This window comes from Propithecus coquereli, unplaced genomic scaffold (genome assembly GCF_000956105.1).
Source record: "Propithecus coquereli isolate 6110/MARCELLA unplaced genomic scaffold, Pcoq_1.0 Scaffold142, whole genome shotgun sequence".
NCBI lineage: Eukaryota > Metazoa > Chordata > Mammalia > Primates > Indriidae > Propithecus > Propithecus coquereli.
Window position 1 is genome coordinate 3,449,481 of NW_012138525.1, and position 21,724 is coordinate 3,471,204.

At 42.1% G+C, this 21,724-nt stretch overlaps 1 protein-coding gene across 1 annotated transcript in view; it reads left to right on the forward strand.

Annotated features, from left to right (window-relative positions):
* Positions 1–17,741, forward strand: part of FNBP1 (formin binding protein 1) — a 115,504-nt gene extending 97,763 nt beyond the window's left edge. Inside the window, exons 11-15 of the mRNA XM_012639789.1 lie at positions 7,719–7,828; positions 12,283–12,415; positions 13,831–13,952; positions 14,263–14,399; positions 17,558–17,741. Of these exons, the coding sequence (XP_012495243.1) occupies positions 7,719–7,828; positions 12,283–12,415; positions 13,831–13,952; positions 14,263–14,399; positions 17,558–17,736 (681 nt within the window). The 3' untranslated portion in view covers positions 17,737–17,741. The remainder of the gene's footprint in view (positions 1–7,718; positions 7,829–12,282; positions 12,416–13,830; positions 13,953–14,262; positions 14,400–17,557) is intronic.
* The last annotated feature ends 3,983 nt before the right edge of the window (positions 17,742–21,724 follow it).

The following is a 21,724-nucleotide window of genomic DNA, read 5'->3' on the forward strand; positions in this document are numbered from 1 at the left end:
CTTTATAGGCAGAGTTCCTTTAATAAGAGAATCACAAAGTTTTATGCAAAGAATACAGTTGGTAGAATTATCTTGTTTTAAGGCTACCCAGAATATCAGATTAAGAATTAGAAATTTAATTTCCTAAAGATGTGAAGAGAGCCATTGTTAGAAGGCAGAGCATAGCTTCACAAGTGGATGATGGATTGTGCTGAGCTCTATTATTAGGACTTACGGAGGAAGCTGCAGCGTCGGAGCTTGATTATTTTAGAACTCCACTCATTGTTCATCAAGGAATTTCCAACATATAATAAGGGTGTTTTTGCTAGACTGTAAGGTTTTATGTTAACTGTAAATAAGCTAACCCACCTCTGCCACTTCTAAAATCTTTACAAAGCACTCATGTATTATATTTATAATAAATATCTCTGCATTTGTCTTTTGGACTGTCATGATGAGTTATGTTGAATGTTCATGATTGTTTAGCATTTATTTATGTGTCTATTCTGGTCTCTGAACATTGCACAGTCTGTTGATTACAAATAGTTTCTGAATCTGTGTTTCATGATATTCTAAAAATGTTTAGGAAAAGACCAAAGAATTCAGTAATCAATAAGTATAAGAAAAAGATGGTTAGAAAAAATGTAACACTTAAAAAAACCATGAAATGGGAAACTAGTTATTTTGATGATTTACAGAAGATCCCTTTTTTTAACCATAATCAGCAATATGAATTTTATTTCCTACTCCTCAAATCTCTGCTCAGCAAATCTTTGTTAAGAAAAATTTCCTAAATGGTGATTATGTTTTCCTGAGGGTAAACCACATATATATACCCATTAGCAGCATTAGTAAAGAGGTAGAAAAATATCCTTCATTTCTGGTCCATCTGTTCTTACTGAGGGTCAGATTTGCTGTTCTTTCCTCCAGGAAGTAGCAGTGTAAAAGAAAAAAGTTCAAAAAACAAATCTATAGTTTGGAGAAATAGATTTGACTCTTAAGCAATCTCAACATAGAAGGTGCATGGTTTACAGGCTCCATGACCAAAATGATACAGTCCTTGCTACCATTTCATTTATTCTACTTTTTAACTTAAGACAATTATGTCTCATCATCAGGGAATGGAGGCAAATTAAAAAATATATTTAAAAAGACTATTATGCCTAAGATAATTTAATTAGGAAAGTTCCTAAAAGAATAGCAAATCTATGCCTTTTAACTTATCATGTTTTGCAACTTTTGGATTCAGTTTCAATAATTTGTTTCTGTTATCAGAGTATATAAGTCCTATACAAATACTTCTCCGCATAGCTGATTTTGTTTCTAAATAATTAAACTCGGTGAAATATTTTTTGTTGTAAGCTGTTGACATTTGTAAGAAAATTTTGTTTCACTGAACATCTTTAAAGATGCCACCAGAGCATTAACCATTATTTCATATTTACATACATCAAAGAAAAATGAAACTAGACAGTATGTTGCCAATTTGCAATCTACAAAATGTTATTTTATTGCCTTAAATTACGATTTCATTTTCTGGCCTGTGTCAGAGATTTCTATATCTAAAATATGGACATTTTTTTCCATATTTTAATTGTATGGAAAAATACCATCAAAGTTGATCAAAAAATTTTGAAGATCCTTACCAATTGTTTGTCAGATGTTAAAGTCTTATGCTTACTTTAATTTTATTTATTTTATCTTGTTTTCTTGCTGGTTATTGGCAGACTCAATCTTTCTGTTTTCACAAAGAACTCATGAAGAGGACAATAGGGAAACCCACGTATGCCTTTGAGGCTAGGGACTATGTTGTAAGTTCACCTGTGACGGCCAGGTCATGCAGTCACGGCACAGCCACTAACCCCATTCCGAGCACCAAGACTGGGGACCCAGGTGCACGCTGTTATGCTTCCGCAGCACGAAATGAAATTCTTAATTGAGAGAACTGGACAGCAGGAAAAAAAAAGTCTAACTGTATAAATTCAACCTTAGGCTACTTCATCTGGAAAACTTGCATGAAAAAAGGAACCAAACTTCCTAATAATAATCAAACTTTCTAATAACATCAGTGAGCTGAGCTTGTTGTTATTTTCCCTTTTCATTCTAGTTCTGGCAAAGTCTTTAAAGGGATTGTGACTGCTGTCCGAGATGTTGTTGGGTATGATTTTACAGCAAAATCCCACCCATGAAAGACGGCCGCAGAGCGTGGTCACAGGAGAATGACGCTCTTGCAGACGGCAGTTGTGTGGCACGATTATCCTCATCCATGTTTGTAACAAATGGACCTATAAGGGAATTACGCCAGAACACTCGGAGAACAAAAGAAAAAGGAAATCAATGAAGCATGAGCAATTTCATAGAGTAGTAGAACGATTTTACTTAAATATAAACACTTCTATATTTATTCTCACTGTCCCCTTTCTTTGTACTTGAGGTTAGTACCTGTGACTGTCCAATAACACATGGACTCGCTAGCTCTGTGTCCCGCATGTGTTATTGATGCCTGTGGCTCCCAAGGCTCTTTGATTGTCGCCTGGAACTGACAGCTTTTTAATTCTTCAGGTGTCTAGCAATGTACTTAATGGAATCTGCAAAATTATTCTTTTAGCCAATGATTAGCTTTCTAGTTTTAAGTGAGCTAATTGGTTGGCTTACAACTTAAGACTGGAAACCAGTTTATAACTGTTAAAAAAGAACTCCCTATACTGTGCTTCTTGTAGATGACTGCCATTGTCCACTTCAGAAAATTGGATTTGCCTGAGAATTTGGTATTTCCTATTTCTATTGGGATTTATATTCAATCCTAATGACTTGTTTTTATTATGAAGTGGTAATCTTCCTATACAATATTTTGATGTTAGAATTCTGTGTTTGGGATGCTTGACAAAGAATATATAATTTCAAGTAACAAAAGTAGCCAAATAGCAAAATAGTGTACCTAGTTGAAATGTTGGTTATTTGAATTAGCAATGTTTAGATAATAATGTGTGAGAGAATATTTGTATATGTTAGTGTGCCTTGTAGGAAAGATGTTTGGAAAGTTTTCTGCTGTGCGCCATAAGTGTTGTCTGTATGTATGACAAACTCAAATTGCGATGAATAGATCTATGCTAAAGTTCACAGGAGGGCTTAAATAGTTGTAGACTGCCCACATCAAAGAAGTTAGGAGTGTGACTGTAAATACCTTTTTTTTCCCCAAAAAGTTTGTCTTGCTACCTCTTTCCTTAAAAATCTTGTTTTTCCTCATAGGGACAATTTCTTTAAAAAAGTTATTCTCTATTTACAAAGAAGTATCAACTTTTGAGTCAATCTTAAGAACTAAATTTTAAAAATTCAGTTAAGGAAGTTTTAAATGGCCCTGCACCTACCCAGTTCAAAATCAAAGGGCACGTTCTTTACTACTTTATCTCCAAAGTATTTTTGGATCCTACTACACATTGCCTGAACTTTTAGTATTGATGGCAGCTACATGAGGATCATGCACTGAACTCTCAAAGTACTGCTTTATAGCCATGGAGCAGGTCTCACCTGTTAATGAAGAGCCAGATGTTTCTTTTTCTAATTTTGAGATACCCTTTACTCTGTTTGGGGTCCAATAATCACAATACCTTTACTCCTAATAATTCTCCAAATGCTGCGTAGCCCCTGTGGAGAGGGCACAGAGCTCCGTGGAAAGCCTGAAAGTCCCCTCCGGCGAAGGTCGCTGGTTCTCAGGTGGGAGGAAGCACTGTCTCTTCTTCTAGCCTGTGCTGAGAGGCTTTGTGGCACTGGCCGTAGTTTCTTAGAGCACCTTCTAGTCTTTGGTTACCCATTCACCAATTTCAGAGTTTGCCTCGTGCCTTTAAGAAATGTCCATGTTCCTTAAGATAAAAATATTGCATGTATGTCATGGAAGTAATTGGTGTTCAGATTCTCTTTAGTTTATGTAAAACTTTCCACGGGAAATTTAATGAACCGGGCTTTGTGATTATATTTGTCTTTTACAGTCATTATATAGCACCAACTGCACACTTGGTTTAGTTTACGTCGAGGCTGAGGCGAGCAGTACAAAATTGCAGCAGAGGCTCTCCTTTGCTATCTTTGCTCTGGCAACGTGGCAGCCTCAAAAATGTTTCATTAGGGACCAGCCTTTCTTGTGAACTTTTGCACAGATCTGCTACAAGTCATTTTCATAAGTCAACAGGTGAATTTATGTCTTATTTTAATATGGTGGAACTGACCACATTCCTCTTATTCTGATGTGTTGTTTTTTTTCTCTCTTTCTTTCTCTCTCTCTCCTTTTACTGTTACCTCTTCAATTTTTCCATGAAGCTTTCTCTCAAGCTGGTAAGCACAATTATTTCCTGCATGTCCTGAGTCTAATCAGGTTTTTGGTGTGTTTGTGGATGCCATGCCCTGCGCACCAGACCTTCCAAGTTAACTGTTGATTTGTGTTTCTCTTATGTGTGCTTTGTTGGTGTTTCTTGATCAGACCTTTGGAATACAAAGGTCTGGAATCTCATAGAGGTGATCTTAATCTTTTCAAGTTGCTAAGAAAATTAACACTTAACTCATGACTTGGTTTTCTTTATTATTGGGGCCTTAAGAGGATGAAAAATGTTGATAAATTGTCTCTATAAATATTAAATCTTGAGGAGATATTTATTGGAACATTTTGAATAAAAGTAAATTTGATAATGTTCCTCTCTGGGAGCCACAGAAGTAAATGAAAAACTCTGGGAACCAGGAGGAGACAGGCAGTAATGATTCCAGCCTGCAGCAGCTGCTCAGCTCTCGGGCAGCCTGCGAGAATGGAAGAATGTGGTATCTTCCAGCTACTACATACGTACGTTGGTACCTTGCACATAGCTGACTCAAGAGGCCATAGAATGATTCCACGGACAGTAAAAGGAGCCTCCTAGGCCTTTTTAGAACTATTTACTTAGTGTTTTGCGTTGTTTCTACTTAATTGTATAGTCCTAGTAGACAAACTAATCATTAAATTTATTAAAAGAAAACTTAACCAACATAACCCATAACTATACTCCAAATATGTATAAGAGTTGCATAGTCTTCTCAAATGCTACAGTTGAGAATATCCTAAAATAATAGACAATGATGAACTGTAGCGATTCAACCAGGAGCGAGATCAGCAGTGTGTGCACTGCTGTCGATAGCCTAGGACAGTATTTTATGGTGATTTTTATGTACACATTTATATGTGGATAGGTATATACATACAGAACTTCTGACAAACCATCTCCAAGTTGGGGTTTCCACAACCCCCTCTTTGGGTTTGATGAATTTGCTAGAGCGGCTCACAGAACTCAGGGAAACACCTACATTACTGGTTTATTATAAAGGATATGACAAAGGATACAGATGAAGAGATGCCCAGGGTGAGGTATGGGGATGGGGCCACCCTCCAGGAACCTCCACGTGTTCAGCTGTCTGGAGCTCCCCAGACCCTGTCCTCTTGGACCTTTTAGGGAGGCGTCACTGGCTAGGCATGGTTGAAGCATGGACAGCCGTGTTGGAAAGTGACAGGACAAAAAGTGTACGATCTACAGATACCGAGTGGGGAAGCCCAGCAAGGCCTGTCTGTGCAGCATCCTTCATCCAGGCTACGGGGCAGGCCCCTCTCTAGAATGAGGGTCTTGTGACCGCAATCAGATTCGCGTCCTGCCTTGGGCAGGTGAAAGATGGGCAAGGAAAGGTCAGAGAGATTCGGTTTTCTGAGGCCTGCTTAAGCACCCAGCATTATAGCAGAAGACCGTAACCAGGGTTATGGGAGCCAGGAACTGGGTACAAAACCCGTATATATATGTCATACTATCACAGTGCTGATCTCTTTGAAGTAAATTCAGCATGAGCACAAACTGTTTTCTTTTGACCTCAATGATTGAATTGAACAAATTGAAAAGCCAATAATAGCTCAGGTTTCAAATATTTTAACACGATTGTATATGGAAAAGAAAAAATAAATCTTATTTATTTTTATACTGAAGATTAGTTTTGCTTCATATTAGTTTTAGAGTCAAATTAATCTTCTTTCATGTGATATAAGAAGTAGGCTCTTCCATTCTGGTTCCACTCAAATCCTCTCTCCTCTCTCACACACACACATGCACACATAGGCATGCACTAGAGTGAAAGCAACCAGTGTGTCTTACAGGTGCGTCTTTGAGAACATTAGCTGAAAGGTCTCTGCGTGGCCTTTGTGTTCAACTCTTGCTGAATCACACACTTCCCAGCACAGCAAGCCTAGTATTTTATGATAATCAGCCCAGGGACTCAATCACAAGCCCCCATGTAAGCTACTTGGCAAGTTCAGCTTGATTCTGGAATGATGTTAACTGGGTCCCTTCTTTCTACCCAGCCCCAAGCCAGTCTTGCCCTTGTTTTAAAAGAATTGGGTGTTTTTGTTTTTTTTTTGAGACAGAGTCTCACTCTGTTGCCCGGGCTAGAGTGCCGTGGCTTCAGCCTAGCTCACAGCAACCTCAAACTCCTGGGCTCAAGCGATCCTCCTGCCTCAGCCTCCCGAGTAGCTGGGACTACAGGCATGTGCCACCATGCCCGGCTAATTTTTTTTTCTATATATATGTATATATTTAGTTGTCCAGATAATTTCTTTCTATTTTTAGTAGAGAGGGGGTCTCACTCTTGCTCAGGCTGGTCTCAAACTCCTGACCTTAAGTGATCCGCCTGCCTCGGCCTCCCAGAGTGCTAGGATTACAGGCGTGAGCCACCGCGCCCGGCCAGGAATTGGGGTTTTAAAGAAAAATCTTTTTTCTAAAGTCCTTGGCTTATCCCTGGTTAGTTGAATAAATTTCTCTTTCTTTATGAAAATAGCTTCACTTAAGTAAAAGCACGTGATACCACAACTTAGCCACAGCTTTCTAACGAGTAAGCATAGGCCGAAGTCTGGAGACTCGCTGTTGATGTTTTCTGCTCAAAGCACTTACACAGAAAGACAACAATTGCTTTTGAAAAGGGAATTGAGATTTTGAAATACACTTCTTCTGACAGTTTGAACCCAGGAGAGGTCAGTTTTGCACACTGTGGGAAGTTGATTTTGAGGTCGGGAGGGCATTCTATCTGGATCCTCGGGGACCACCCTAAAGGTGCCAAAAAGAAGTGACCAGCCTTTCAGAGGTTAGGGAAGCGGGCATGGGGACAGGGGAGGGAGGTATATTTTCAAATGTTCTTCTCACCCACATTCTCTGAGGAACGTGGTGTCCCAGCTGTCACTTCACAGGGATGGAAACTTTTGGCCTCGGCCTCTTATGCAGAGACAGGAAGAAATACTCAGACTTGGGGAATAGCCGGACGCGGAGCCCAGCATTGATGGGATCCCATTTAGGAAACGTAAACTTCCCTAACGCGGCAGTGTTGCCCCAGACACTGACGGTAACACTTTGTAAGGAAATGAAGAAGAATCTGGCTCAAAATTTGTTTTTCATGGATTCTCACTGGAGTCAGAAGTGTCTCTTCCTCTCTCTCCTTCCTGGGGCATTGCCCCTGCCTTTTCAGAGGCGTCTCGGCCAGTGTAAATGGAGTATGGGATGGTTTGCGGGACTTCTGCAGTTTGCATGCATTGATTTTTGCGTCTCAGCTGGGTGTATGGGAAAGGGCTTAATTTATTTTGTGAAGCCACATGCAGACGGCTGCATCTCCTGTGTCTGCAGGCTTTGCTTGGGATCTTCTATCCAGGAGTACCTCCGGGCCTTCTGGCTTCTCATTTGTATTTGCATCTGCAGGGCACGACACCAGAGGATTTTAGCAACCTCCCACCTGAACAAAGAAGGAAGAAGCTACAGCAGAAAGTCTGTGAACTAAATAAAGAAATTCAAAAGGAGATGGATCAAAGGTATAGTGGATCAGCATGACTTATGAAGAAATTCACATTCAGTTTGGAGAGAGGGGAGGTCTTAAATAGATTTAATAGAGATTTTCACGGTGTGTTTTGTCTCAGATAGTTTACTGAATCGCTTTATTATGCTCTGTGAGATCCCTATTTACAAGTAGGTTTTATTCAGAGTTTGAGGAGCAAAGTACCTTTGGCTCTCTTTTATCAAGAGTGAATAGGGGCTTATTTGCACAGATGAGGAGGAGAAAAGCAGCATGGCCGTCACCCTGTCCCTCGCCCCACATCCTCGCTTTGGGTCCAAAAGTTCCTTCCTCTATTTGAGGACAAGTACACAACAGCTTCCTGGAGTAGGTTCTCGAGGCTTTTCATAGAGTGTATCGATGGTGTCTAGAAAACAAATCACAGGACGTCTTATCGGATGCTCCACTGCAGGAGGCTCCCGCTGCAGGGTTCCCAGATTTCTGAGCTGTTTTGCAAGTTTGCTCTTAGGCGTGGTAGGTTGGTGCACGTGCCAAAAAAAAAAGGTACAACAGATTTACTGTCTCTTCTCACTTGAGTTTCTCTTCCCACATTTGTATCCTATAGTACTTTCACATCATTTTGGGGATGTTTGCTAATAATCCTGATTGAAAAGCCACTTTATTGGCTCTTAGTTTATGTGTTCTCACTGAGTGAATTAGGTGAGTCATTGATTTTTTTTGAGATTTGAACTTAAAAGATAACTTGAGAGTTTGTGCTCTCAATAAATAGGTCAAATGGTGATCCTACATACAATTTAGTTATATTGAAGCTGGGTTAAAATTTGGTTATGCAAAAAATAAGCCTCCAGCCAACATTGGTAAGGCAGTATAAGTTAAGTGCATGCAACAGAAAAGTCTGGGTTTTTTAAATTCTTTTATCCCAATAGAGCAACTCCTTTAAAAATAGGTTGTTTTATAAACATTTTTATAGCATATAAAATGTAGGAACACATGTAATTGATTTTGTTCTAGTTTCGTATTAGAAATATACTTCATAAAATGGAAATTTTGCTTTGTACTTTTTATTACATCTGGAACCAAATATAAAAAGGGTTAATGTATTATAAACTGCATGCTTTTTAATAAATGAGCAGTTATATTTTCTACAGGAATAAGAAGTTAGGATTTGAGTATTCGAAATGACATTTTAGAGGTTGTTGACAGACTTAGAACAGAGCTACCCTTTCTTTCTAATTGTCCAATATCATGTAGACAGTTTTCTCTGTCATTTGAGTTGTGGCCGTGGAACCTGGTTAACCTTTGAAACTCTGCGACAGCCCTCGCTGGTAATAAGGTGAATCGTTCAGCTATTCACTTAACAACTGCTTATTGAACACTCACTGTGTGCAAGGAAGTATTCTAGGCACTGAGGATAAAGCAATGAACCAAACGTACAAAAACCTTTGTTCTTGGGCAACTTATATTTTGCGCAGGAAAAACAAAATAAATAAAAAGACTTTGAGCAGAAAATTAGCATGATCTGGGATTTTTTTAAAAAAATCAATTTTGAAAAGGCAAGAAAAGGAGAGGAAAAGATATAGAACAGGCAGGAAAATAAAAAAATCTAATCAAAGTATAGAATATTTGAATAATACAATGAGTAAAACATACATCTCACAACTGCAGTGTACACATTTTTTTCATGCCCACATAAGAACACTTCCAAAACTGCGCATATCCTGGTTTCATAAAGTAAATCTCAACAAACGTCAAAGGGTAGATATCATTCAAGGTATATTATCTGAACTCTACAATTAAGCTGGATACCAATAACAAAAATTTAGAAATTAAGAAATACACTCTTTTATAACCCATAGACTAAAGAAGAAATCATAATAGATACTAGAAAGTTTATGAAACAGAACTGAACTTAAACATATATTCTACATATCAATTTCTGGGATGTCATTAAAGCCATGGTTACAAAGAGAAATTTATAGCTCTGGATGCATATTAAAAACAAAGAAAGTGGGGCCAGGTGCAGTGGCTCATGCTTGTAATCCTAGCACTTGGGAGGCTGAGGCGGGAGGATCACTTGAGCCCAGGAGCTTGAGGTTGCAATGAGGTACGGTGATGCCACTGCACTCTAGCCTGGACGACAGAGCCAGACCCTGTCTCAAAAAAGAAAAATTAAAAAGAGGGGTACCATGGCTCATGCCTGCAATCCTAAGATCAGAGGATCACTTGAGGCCAGGAGTTTAAGACCAGCCTGAGCAAGAGCAAGACGCTGCCTCTACCAAAAAAAAAAAAAAAAAATAGAAAAAATTAGCTAGGTGTGGTGAGGTGCACCTGTAGTCCCAGCTACTCAGGAGGCTAAGGCAGGAGGATCGCTTGAGGTTGCTGTGTGGTATGATGATACCACTGCACTCTAGCCAGGGCAACAGAGTGAGACTCTGTCTCAAAAAAAAAAAAAAAAAAAAGAAAGAAAGAAAAGAAAAGAAAGCTAAAAACCAGTGAGCTAAGGATCCATCTTAAGAAGTTAGGAAAAGGCTGGGTGTGGTGGCTTACGCCTGTAATCCTAGCACTCTGGGAGGCCAAGGTGGGAGGATTGCTGGAGCTCAGGAGTTTGAGACCAGCCTGAGCAAGAGTGAGACCCCATCTCTACTAAAAATATAAAAATTAGCTGGGCATTATGGTGTGCACCTGTAGTCCCAGCTACTCGGGAGGCTGAGGCAGGAGGATCGCCTGAGCCCAGGAGTTTGAGGTTGCTGTGAGCTAGGCAGACGCCACTGCATTCTAGCCCAGGCACAGAGTGAGACTCTGCCTCAAAAAAAAAAAAAAAAAGTTGTAAAAAGAATAGCCAAATCAAACCCAAAGAAAATAGAAGAGAGGAAATAACAAAAGAAACAGCATAAATGAATTAAATTTGAAAATGTACAATTCAACAGAGAGGACCAACAGATCCAAAAGTTGGTTCAACTCTTTTGAGTTTTGCTAAGAAATAGGGAGGTGGCTGGAGGGAGGTGTCTGCCATGGAGTCAAGAGAGGGATTTTGTAAAGTGCATGATAAGGATAGCATCACAGTCTGCTTCTTGTAAAAATATTTGTTCAGTCAACAGATATTTAATGAGCATCTACTATGTGCCAGGGACTGTCCTGACACTTGGGAACTCACAGAGCTTCCTCCAAGAGCTTCCATTCTTATGGGAGGAGAAAGACAGTAAATAATAAACACAAAAATAAATGAATCACACAATGTTGGAAAGTGATTCTTGCTATGGGTGGGAGGGGAGGAAGAAAGGAAGGAAGGGAGGAAGTCCAAGTGGATCTCACCCTCTGGTGGAGGGGTGACCCTAGGGAGGAGCTGACAGTTTGTCAGTGCCAGTGGATGGGGGCAGAATGTGTGGGCTCAGATACAAGTATTCAGGGAGAAGGGTAGTGAGGACTTGTGAAAATTCTATTCCTGTTATTTCTATATTTTCAGTTAAACTATTTCCCATGACCCAAAATATATCTTTCGGTGTGTTTGAAGGCCTTGTATTGTATGATTGGTTTGAATTTTATTTTGCTGAAGCACATTAAAGTTGGCTCCTTACCTCTGCAAAGAGTCATTTGCAGCCAGGCGCGGTGGCTCACGTCTGTAATCCTAGCACTCTGGGAGGCCGAGGCGGGCGGATTGTTTGAGCTCAGGAGTTTGAGGTTGCTGTGAGCTAGGCTGACGCCACGGCACTCTAGCCCGGGCAACAAAGTGAGACTGTCTCAAAAAAAAAAAAAAAAAAAAAGTCATTTGCTCTAAACTTTTAACAACTCAAAGCCTACCGGAAGTACCTAAAGCTAGGGTGAAAGTTAGTAGAGCTCTTTGGTCCTAAAGGTAAACCCCAACATGCCTGCAAACTTCTCTGGGGATGCCTGCTCGGGCTCCTGGGGGCAGCTTCCAAAACATGATTTCAGGAAAGAGGTGCAGTCTTGCAATATGCGGCTTAAAGCTCGTTGTCTGCCTGTTGTGGATACCAACTGTGGATTCAGTTTCTTAACAGTTGCAATGGTGTGTAACAAAATTTCCAAGGCAATTCACCGTGCTTCTTTATGAGGCAAACATATTGCAACCCACAAGAGCCAGGATGCCGGTTGTAGCTTTGGTTTGCGTGAAGAATGTACACATGGAAATACTCAGGAGTTCTTTGTTTTCCTTATTGTTTGGGGCAAAGGGAGGGGCAGGATTGATTTATGTTTCTCATTTGCTGGAGATAATAGGGAAATAGCATTCAGAAAAGGCAAATGAAATGTATTAATAAAAATCAACCACCGGATTATACGGACCTTGTAGCAGAATTCTTATAGAGAATTTCTAGAATGAAAGCTGGCCTGGTAGTCCCTTCAAATCCACGCTCAGATCCAGTCTTCCCACATTTCCGTTCATACGGCCGTCAAAGCGGTGGAATATAATTGGCTGACAACAGCAACCTTTACTGTTCTGCCCTTTCTTTTTTTCAGAGATGCCATAACAAAAATGAAAGATGTCTACCTAAAGAATCCTCAAATGGGAGACCCAGCCAGTTTGGATCACAAATTAGCCGAAGTCAGCCAAAATATAGAAAAACTGAGACTAGAGACCCAGAAATTTGAGGTATGAAAACTCTGTTGTTGAAAAGCTTTGTTGGACACAAGGCGACAGAAAGAGGAACAGGTGCTGCTCTGCGTGTATCTGTGCAGACACCAGCAGCTCTTTCGTTGGGCAGGTCGCAGCTGGGACTGCCAGGCTGTTCCATGGGTTACAGTAAAAGAAAAAATGCACCGTTACCTGCCCAGTGCTCTGCTTTTCAGCATATCCAATTCTAATTGTGTCTCTTAAAAGTGACTGTGTCGAAAGTCGTATTTGTATACAGTATTGTCTTTTAAGTTAAGTGTTTCGCTTAAGTTTGTCCTGCTTCATCTGATGTTAATATAATTGGGAGTATTGAGCCATCCATCAGCTTAGTGATTCAAAAAGGCAATGAAAAAAAATCAACTGAAATATGTTATCATTCTTTCAGAGGACCTATTATGGAAAGGTTATATGTGTAAAAATAGGTAGGAAACACAAATAATAAACGTGTTAGGGAAAGAGAGAAACACTCAAAAGCTATAAACCCACTACCCCCACCAGATTTAAGGACTAAAGAGCGGCTGGAGGCAGTGACTCAGTCCTGTAATCCCAGCAGTTTGGGAGGCTGAGGCAGGAGGATCGCTTGAGCCGAGGACTTTGAGGTTGCTGTGAGCTAGGGTGATGCCACTGCACTCTATCCTGGGTGACAGAGCAAGACCCTGTCTCCAAAAAAAAGAGACTTAGAGAGCATGGAAAAATAAATTAGCAACTGCTGATTCTAATTGGAATAGATTGTTTCTAGCAATGAAGGGTCAAATATGGCTTTTTTTTTCATTCTTTTTAGAATCCATCACTAAGTTATTAATGTTCCTTTGAGCTTTTGAAACCTAGAAATATCCTTTTCTGATCATTTTTATTCCTTTGCCTTCTTTAAACTATTTCAAATAATGCTGAAGATAATTTTATCCACTTCGATTTCCTACGTACAGGTTTAATCACTACTAAAAAAAATTGTGCTGCACTCCTGAAAAATGGGAAGTGTGGCTTTCAGATCGAGTCAGTGCATAAGTGTGGCTGTACGCTCGGGTATCCCAGGGTGACCTCATGATCACAGAATTTTTGGAAACAGAAGGAACTAGAAAAGACTTATCCAAGATCACTCGGCTGCGTAAAGCACAAGGGTATAAAACAGAACAGTGTTCTTTCTGCCACGCAGTGGGCAATTGCATAAACATGAGTTTGCTTCCACTTCTCCAACTTCGAGTGAAATCGAAGCAGCTACCTTTGAGTACATCCATACGGTTGAATGTGGGTGACATAAACACTCTGTCCCCGTGTGGACCTTCTTGCATCAGTTTAAATGACCGAGGAGCAGCCCCTGCATTTGCAGCCTTAAGACTCCATAGTCTGGGCTTCAGGTGAACTTAGGCCAGCGTCTTTCATTGCTCTGTTTCCAGGCCTGGCTGGCTGAGGTTGAAGGTCGACTCCCCGCACGCAGCGAGCAGGCCCGGCGGCAGAGCGGCCTGTACGACAGCCAGAACCCACCAACGGTCAACAACTGCGCACAAGACCGGGAGAGGTACAGTATCTGTGTGGCGCCTGCGCTCTGGCAGAGGAAATTTGCTTTGCATTCATTTCTAAATTCCAGAATTTGGAAATGAGCATAAGGCACTTGTTAGATGCCAACATATCTGTTAGGATTGACCTCTGATTCTCCCCATGGTGCAGATTTATAATTGAACATGGGTGGTGATCTAAGCGTGTGGGATGATTTAAAACAGTCTTAATGACAACACTGGAGGGGGTTGCATGCGGTCCCAGGACTAAACTCGAGTCCTCCCTGGGGGGTCGGTCGCTATAGTTGCTGTGTGTTTTCCTTTCTTGAGCAGCCCAGATGGCAGTTACACAGAGGAGCAAAGCCAGGAGAGTGAGGTGAAAGTGCTGGCCACGGATTTCGATGACGAGTTTGATGACGAGGAGCCCCTTCCTGCCATAGGGACTTGCAAAGCTCTCTACACGTTTGAAGGTGACACTTCATGTCAGCTGGATTCCCCTGCCTTTTATAAACTGTGTCTGAGTCACTCTTCTCTTTCTGTGACCAGACCTTTCCTCAGAAGCCTGGCAGCTCTTTCTCAGCCATGCCTTTGTCCTACTCATAGTAGTACTTTCCTAGAGACAGGGTCTCGCTTTGTCACCAGGCTGGAGTGCAGCAGTGAGGTCCTAGCTCACTGCAGCCTTGAACTCCTGGGCGCAAGCGATCCTCCTTTCTCAGCCTCCCGAGTAGCTGGGGCTGGAGGCGCATGCGGCCACACCTGGCTAATTTTTTTTTTTCTGTAGAGACGGGGTCTTGCTATGTTGCCGAGGCTGGTCTCAAACTCCTAGCATCAAGCAATCCTCCCCCCTCAGCCTCCCAAAACCTGTTACTATTATTTGGTTGATGGCTGTGTATTCTAACTTTGATTTGTATAATTTAAGAGCTTTCAGAGTGGAGGAAATGGAATAGTATTTTTTTCCTAGGGATGGAATAATAGTTGTGTCATCACCATTCATTTAATACTTACAGAGCATCTGTCTCGTCAAGGCCAGAGAAGGGGTGGGACGTAGGCGGTGTGGCGGGGCACTTGCCCATGGGGAAATCAGGAGGACAGCTTGCAGTGTTTACCCGAGGAGGGCTCCAGAGTGACGGGGAGCTCACGGGAGAATGAGACCACTTCCTTGAGGAAGTTTGGACAACCCGCCATGGCCTGGGTGCTGCCAACATGGGGGTCGTGTGGCCAGAGCTCAGAGGTCTCAAGTGGTCATAGTGGAAGACGCCCATAGAAAGTGGCAAGTGCCACTGTTGGGGCAGGGGGATAAGAGAACCTTTGGATTTTATTTGGCAGACGTCGAGGAGCCGTTGAAAGTACCTGAGCGAGTGTGGGTGTGCACAGAGCTGTACCTTAGGAGATTTCTTTTTTTAACTGATGCAGAATATTTATTCCACGTTAGTTATTTTATGCAGTTTTCCGCCTCAACAGACTTGTGATAACCACATCTTTTAAATCTGTAAATAATGTTATTAAAATAGTCTTAATCTTTGAAATCTCATAAAAATTTATATCTTACAATTCACCCTGAATATCAAGGCCGCAAGAATAACACAACATTTCCTGTATCCTTAGGGATTTATTGGCACATGTAGGATCAGTTAGGAAACAGGGAGGGTGGGCAGGAAGACTAGCCTAGTGTTTCTAAACTGACGAGCCTGCACACCACGTCCGAGAGTGTTAACGAGGACGCTGTGAAAAAAGCTATCAGAGGCTGGGTGCGGTGGCTCACGCCTGTAATCCTAGCTCTCTGGGAGGCCAACGCGGGCGGATTGTTTGAGCTCAGGAGTTCGAAACTAGCCTGAGCAAGAGCGAGACCCCATCTCTACTAAAAATAGAAAGAAATTAATTGGACAACTAAAAATATATAGAAAAAACTAGCCAGGCATGGTGGCGCATGCCTGTAGTCCCAGCTACTCGGGAGGCTGAGGCAGGAGGATCGCTTGAGCCCAGGAGTTAGAGGTTGCTGTGAGCTAGGATGATGCCACAGCACTCTAGCCCGGGCAACACAGTAAGACTCTGTCTCAAAAAAAAAAAAAAAAAGCTATCAGAGCTCGAGTAAGTCTTGGAAGCCCTGAGATAAATGGATTTTACAGATTTCTTTACCACAGGACTTTTCAGAACCTTTAACAGACTAAATGTTGATTGTGACAAAACAAGAAAGAATTGCCAGGTTAAATGTTCCCAGTTTTACTTCACATCTAAGCACCCTCTTCCCCCGCCCTCCTCTGCCCTCTCACTCCCTGCTTTCCCTGTTAACAGCTCTCTAAATAATTTGCCTTCCTGGGCCTGGCGGGGTGGCTCACGCCTGTAATCCTAGCACTCTGGGAGGCCGAGGCAGGAGGATCGCTTGAGCTCAGGAGTTCCAGACCAGCTCTGAGCAAGAGTGAGACCCCGTCTCTACTAAAAATAGAAAAAATTAGCAAGTCAACTAAAATAGAAATAAAAAATTAGCCGGGCATGGTGGCTCACGCCTGTAGTCCCAGCTACTCCGGAGGCTGAGGCAGGAGGATCGCTTGAGCCCAGGAGTTTGAGGTTGCTGTGAGCTAGGCTGACGCCACGGCACTCGCTCTAGCCCAGGCAACAAAAGCGAGACTCTGTCTCAAACAAACAAACAAAAAAAATAATTTGCCTTCCTGAAAACTATTTGGGGAGTGGTGGCTTTTGTACGATCTTAGCAAATGGCCTGGTGGGGGGGCCTCAGTTAAGGACACAACAGAGACACCGAAGTTAAACTTCAGGGCTGGTTGGAAGTTGGAAAAGAAAAGGAGAGGAAATCAAACATGGGTCCCAAGTTGCATTCCTGGGACAATGGAGTGTCCAAAGAAATGGGGGAGCAGAAGGAGGACCTAGCTTGGGAGGAAAAACAATGAATTCAGGTTCACTCATGTTGCATTTCTAGTGTGGGGCCACATCAAGGTGGAAGTGCACCGCAGGTACTAGGAAAGGAGGAATCTTCGCTGCAGAAAAATGACAGAGTAGGAGAAAGAGATGTGAGGACGCTGTTTAGAGGGGTGCAGTTGAAGCCATGGGGCCACTGTCCCTCCAAGAGAGACAGGATTCACCCCGGGGGGGCGTACTTGCCATTCTGCAGGACTTAGAGAAGGGTCCCTAGGGAGACCTGGGAGTTCACGTGTGGGGGAGGCAGTGTCAGGGCAGAGTGAGGGGTCAGTGCATCTCAGAGGTCCAAGGGGGATGAGTTCTGTACAGACCTCATCTTTTTTTTTTTTTTTTTTTTTGAGGCAGAGTCTTGTTCTGTCGCGTAATCATAGATCACTTACAGCCTCGACCTCCTGGGCTCAAGGGATCCTCCTGCCTCAGCCTCCTGAGTAGCTGGGACTACAGGCGTGCGCCACCCAGCTAATTTTTTCACTTTTTGTAGATATGGGGACTCGCTATGTTGCTCAGGCTGGTCTTGTCCTGGCCTTCAAGCAATCCTCCCACCTCAGCCTCCCAAAAGTGCTGGGATGACAGGCGTGAGTCACCACACCCGGCCAGGCCTCATCTTTTACTGCACTCGATCCATCACAAAGATCGCTGCTTGCTTTCTACCTGAATTTGACAAGACCCCTAAACGATTCCAATATTGCTTTTTCAGGTCAGAATGAAGGAACCATCTCTGTAGTTGAAGGAGAAACACTGTATGTCATAGAGGAAGACAAAGGTGACGGGTGGACCCGCATTCGGAGAAATGAAGATGAAGAGGGTTACGTCCCCACTTCATACGTTGAAGTCTATTTGGACAAAAATGCCAAAGGTGCTAAGACTTATATTTAATACCACTTAGAAAAAACTTTAAAAAATTGGAGTTGTTTCTTCCCACAACTGTGGCTGTTACAGGCAGTTCTTCACGAGCCTGGACGGAGAGCGCCGCGGGCGTGTTCCGTGTAGTCTCCCGGTGGACTCGCAGGCTCCCTGCGCCTGAATTGCCTTGTCTAGGTTTGACTGTGACCAAGTTTCTCGCTGGTGAAATTTTATGTGGAAAGCTGCCAACTGCCAATTTACAACCGTGTCATTCAAAACCGATAAGCATTTCTTCCTTTGGCAGCATCTGTAGATAACAAAGTTGCATTCTGACTTCTGATCAATATTTCTGAATTAAAAAGCCCACACATGTCACGTGGGGGCAGAAGAGGGCAGTTCTCTCATTTCTATCTGGTGTCCACCATAAATTGAGTTATGTTAGGAGGTTACATTTTGTAACTTAATAAATTAAACTATGCTAGTTTGTTAAATTTTATAATCATTCACTTGGGAGGAAGTCATAATTAGAATAAAATGTCCCCCTTCTTGAGTAAAGAAGTAAATAAGATTCTTATATTGGTCCCAAAGTATGTATTTTTACTTAAACAGGGTTAAATCATTGTTAGATCATCGTGATCATCCGATAATGTCTATATGATCCCAAACACCCAATTGAAATCTGGAAAAATTTGGTCAATTAGCCAGTTGATTTTCACAAGACATTACTGATCTTCCAAGCTCCACCAAATCGACAGTTGATCAGATACGCCAGTGCCGTCCAGATCAGCTTATCTGAAAGCAGGTCATGGCTACGCCCCAGCTCCCTGTGGCTGTGGTTTTCTCACAGTTGGTTCTATTGGAGTTTTGTGGCAAGTAGAGCATACTCAGCTCAGACTTGCCCAGGCGGGGCTGTAAATAGAGCTTGGTATGGCAGCAGCTGCTTCTACACACAGGCACGTCACTTTTCAAAGGGGTTTTTTTTTTTTTAAATCATTGGCAATATTTGAATTTCCTGGAAATTGTTTTAGAATGTCTGGCTCATTTTATATAATTAACTGTAGCCAGATTAAAATAAAATGTTTCATCATCTTTAAAGAATCTGGGCCACTTGGGAATTTACATTTTTAAATTGGCACTAAGGAGTGACGGTTACCAAGCCCAGAATTTGACTGTGTCCATTGCTGGAATCTACACCGAGATCACAGAGAACCAGTTATACATGGGTCAGAATGAAGGTGTTGGGTTAAGATTCTCTTTTAATTTGACTTTGAAAATTCTTTATGTGTGTCCTTCTTACTTTTAAGTAGGAAATTAGCTTCTTGCCTTATTTTATAAGCTCAAGTAAATTTCGAGCTGCTTTTTCAAAGCGATAGCTGCACATCCAGGCTCTAGAACCTGGCAGGAGTGATAGGTGCTTGTTGCTGTGTTTTAAGATTCCAGCAGTAAATTCCCTTAAATTTCACAAGGGCCGCCAAAATGGAATTTAGTCATCTTTACTTAACGACAGCCTGATTTTTTTTCAAACACACTCTTCATTTGGAAATAATGACAGACTCGCGGGCGTTGCAAAGACAGTACAGAGAGGTCCCAGGCAGCCTGCACCTGTTTCCCCAGTGGCTGTATCTTACACAGCTACGGCGCCGTATCAAAAGCAGGAAGCCATCGTTGGTCAGCATGATTTTTAAAATATATGTGAATTTTGTAATTAAAATTTCTTTGGAATACTTTTCCTTACATAATATCCATAAAGCCACTCCTCCTGACCCCAGGCCTCTTTGGGGGGAGTGTTTCAGTTCTCCTTTGTAAGAATTGCAGCAAGAAAAGAAAATCAGCTGACCCTTTGACAACAGGGATTAGTTTTAATGAGCAGTAGGAAGTTTCCAGCTTTCTGTGCGTAACCAAGTGAACAGGAGACCTAAGATACTAAAATCTGACCTTTCTATCCGATGATGAACTCATTTCCAGCCCATGTACTACGGGGAAAGCCAACTAGACGCTGAAAAAGTCTAAAATGGGGTAAAACAACATTAGCCTTTCAAAAACCTGCTCTGAAAATAGGGCATTCTGTCAAGTTGTGTTTTTTTTTCTTTAGAGTTATGCAAATTTGATTCAGAAAATAGCCCACTTGGTTTGTGAGGAGGGGATGTTGGTTTGGACACATAAATTTACAATTATTAAGCTGTATGCCTCAGTAACTATAACAGATGAATCTATATAATATTGACTAAACAGTGAAGATATTTTGTAGTTTCGGTTCCATTTAGTCCATGCGTGAAGTATTAGAAAACGTTGGAACAATTCCCAAAGAGTCAGGAATCTCCACTTCCACCCCAAGTATACTAGTTTTCTTCCAACAGTTCTCTGTTAAAAATAAAAGAAGCAAAATCTCAGCTGTTGATCAAGTTTTCCCCTTTTACTTGACAGCTACGCTGAGAGATTAATAAAATGTATGTAGAAGCCTTTCCTCCCGACCTTCCGTACGAATCTGTCCGACCTCCCCGGAAACACCCTTAGATGCCTCCAGCCTGAGCAGGGCTGCTGCTGTCTGCTGCCCGTAGCCGGGAGCGCTTGTTGTATGTTCAGTAATGCCGTGCACTGTGTGTGTGTGTGTGTGTGTGTGTGGTGTCTACAACGTGCTTATTTAATAATCACCGAACTATTTAGACTAGAGTAACTTCCAATTGGTCAACTGGATTGTGACTTTCTTTTTTTGTGGTTTTGTTTTTGTTTTTTCAAATTGCTTTCTGTTAAACATGTCCGCAATTCCCTCCACAGAATATATTTGTATATACTGCAATTTAAAAACTAAAAGGAGTACTTGACTTAATTGATTTCACGTTTTACTCTTTTATCTGTTTGTTTTATTGGTGATTCTGCTGCCTAATGACCTTTTTGTTTTCGTAACTGCTGGGAAGCCGCATGGCCTCCTGCGCCGGTAGCTGGTAGCGAGGCTCCTGCCGGCTGCTCTGCACTGAGTTTATTATAAACACTTGGGTTCTGAGTAAGTTTTGTTTTAATGTGGCCAAAATGATTGTTTCTTTCTATTCTTATCCTAAAAGAAAAGAATCTGTCTGGCATCTTCTAGTTGTACCCTCGTATCTGCCTCTCTAATAAACGTTATATTTTTCCTCAGTGTTGTGTATTTTAAGTGATTTTTCACCTTTCCAAGAAAATTATCCTGTGTAATATGAATACTTAACTCTTTCATCTTTAGTAATGGGGAATTTTCTGGCCAAATGCTTTTTAAAAATTCTGCCTTCCGCCCCCTTTTCAATGATGACATCTTCCGTTTCTTACCTGTGTGGACTGAGGGCCTGAAAAGTCTGTGTGTCGCGTTTCTCTCCTCCCGCCCCGCGGTAAAGAACTTTCACTGTTTATTGCTGAGTGAACATGGAGTGACCAGTTTTCCTTTTCTACAAGGATTCTACATTGTGTGGCCAAAGAACCAGGAGTGTCAGAGAGGGAATCAGGTTCATGTTCCTTGCACCATTATGAGAAACATCCATTTCTTTCTCTTGAAACTCAACTCATGGAAACAAGAGTCGGGATGGACGGCTGCATCGGCCTCCGTCTTGGGCCTCTCTTAATCATAAAGAAAAGACTATCTAAGGGTCCGAGTTAAACCGTGAAAGTTCCTTATCTGGGATGTCCCCTGTGGTAACCTATTGCTCTAAACCCCCTCCTCTCCTCCTCCCTCCCCTCCCTCGTCCCCTCCCCCCGCCCAGGGCGGTGCAGTTTGCAGCCCGGAGCAAAATGCCCGCCTCTAACCTGCTGCCTTCTTCTCTAACAGAGGGTTTCTCTTTTTCTTTTGTGTTCTAGATTCCTAAAGGTGGTGTGCGCCTGTGCGAGCCTCGGTGAGCCTTCCCAGGAGAAACCCCTCGGCCTGGCCTGCTTGTCTCCACAGCCCCCAGCGCCCTGTGGCCACATTGCCCTGCCCACGCTGCTGGGGGGCGGCCCCCACCTGCGGCCGCAGCCCCGCCTGTGGTGCTGGCCTTTCCCTGTCCTCTCTTTGCAGCATGCT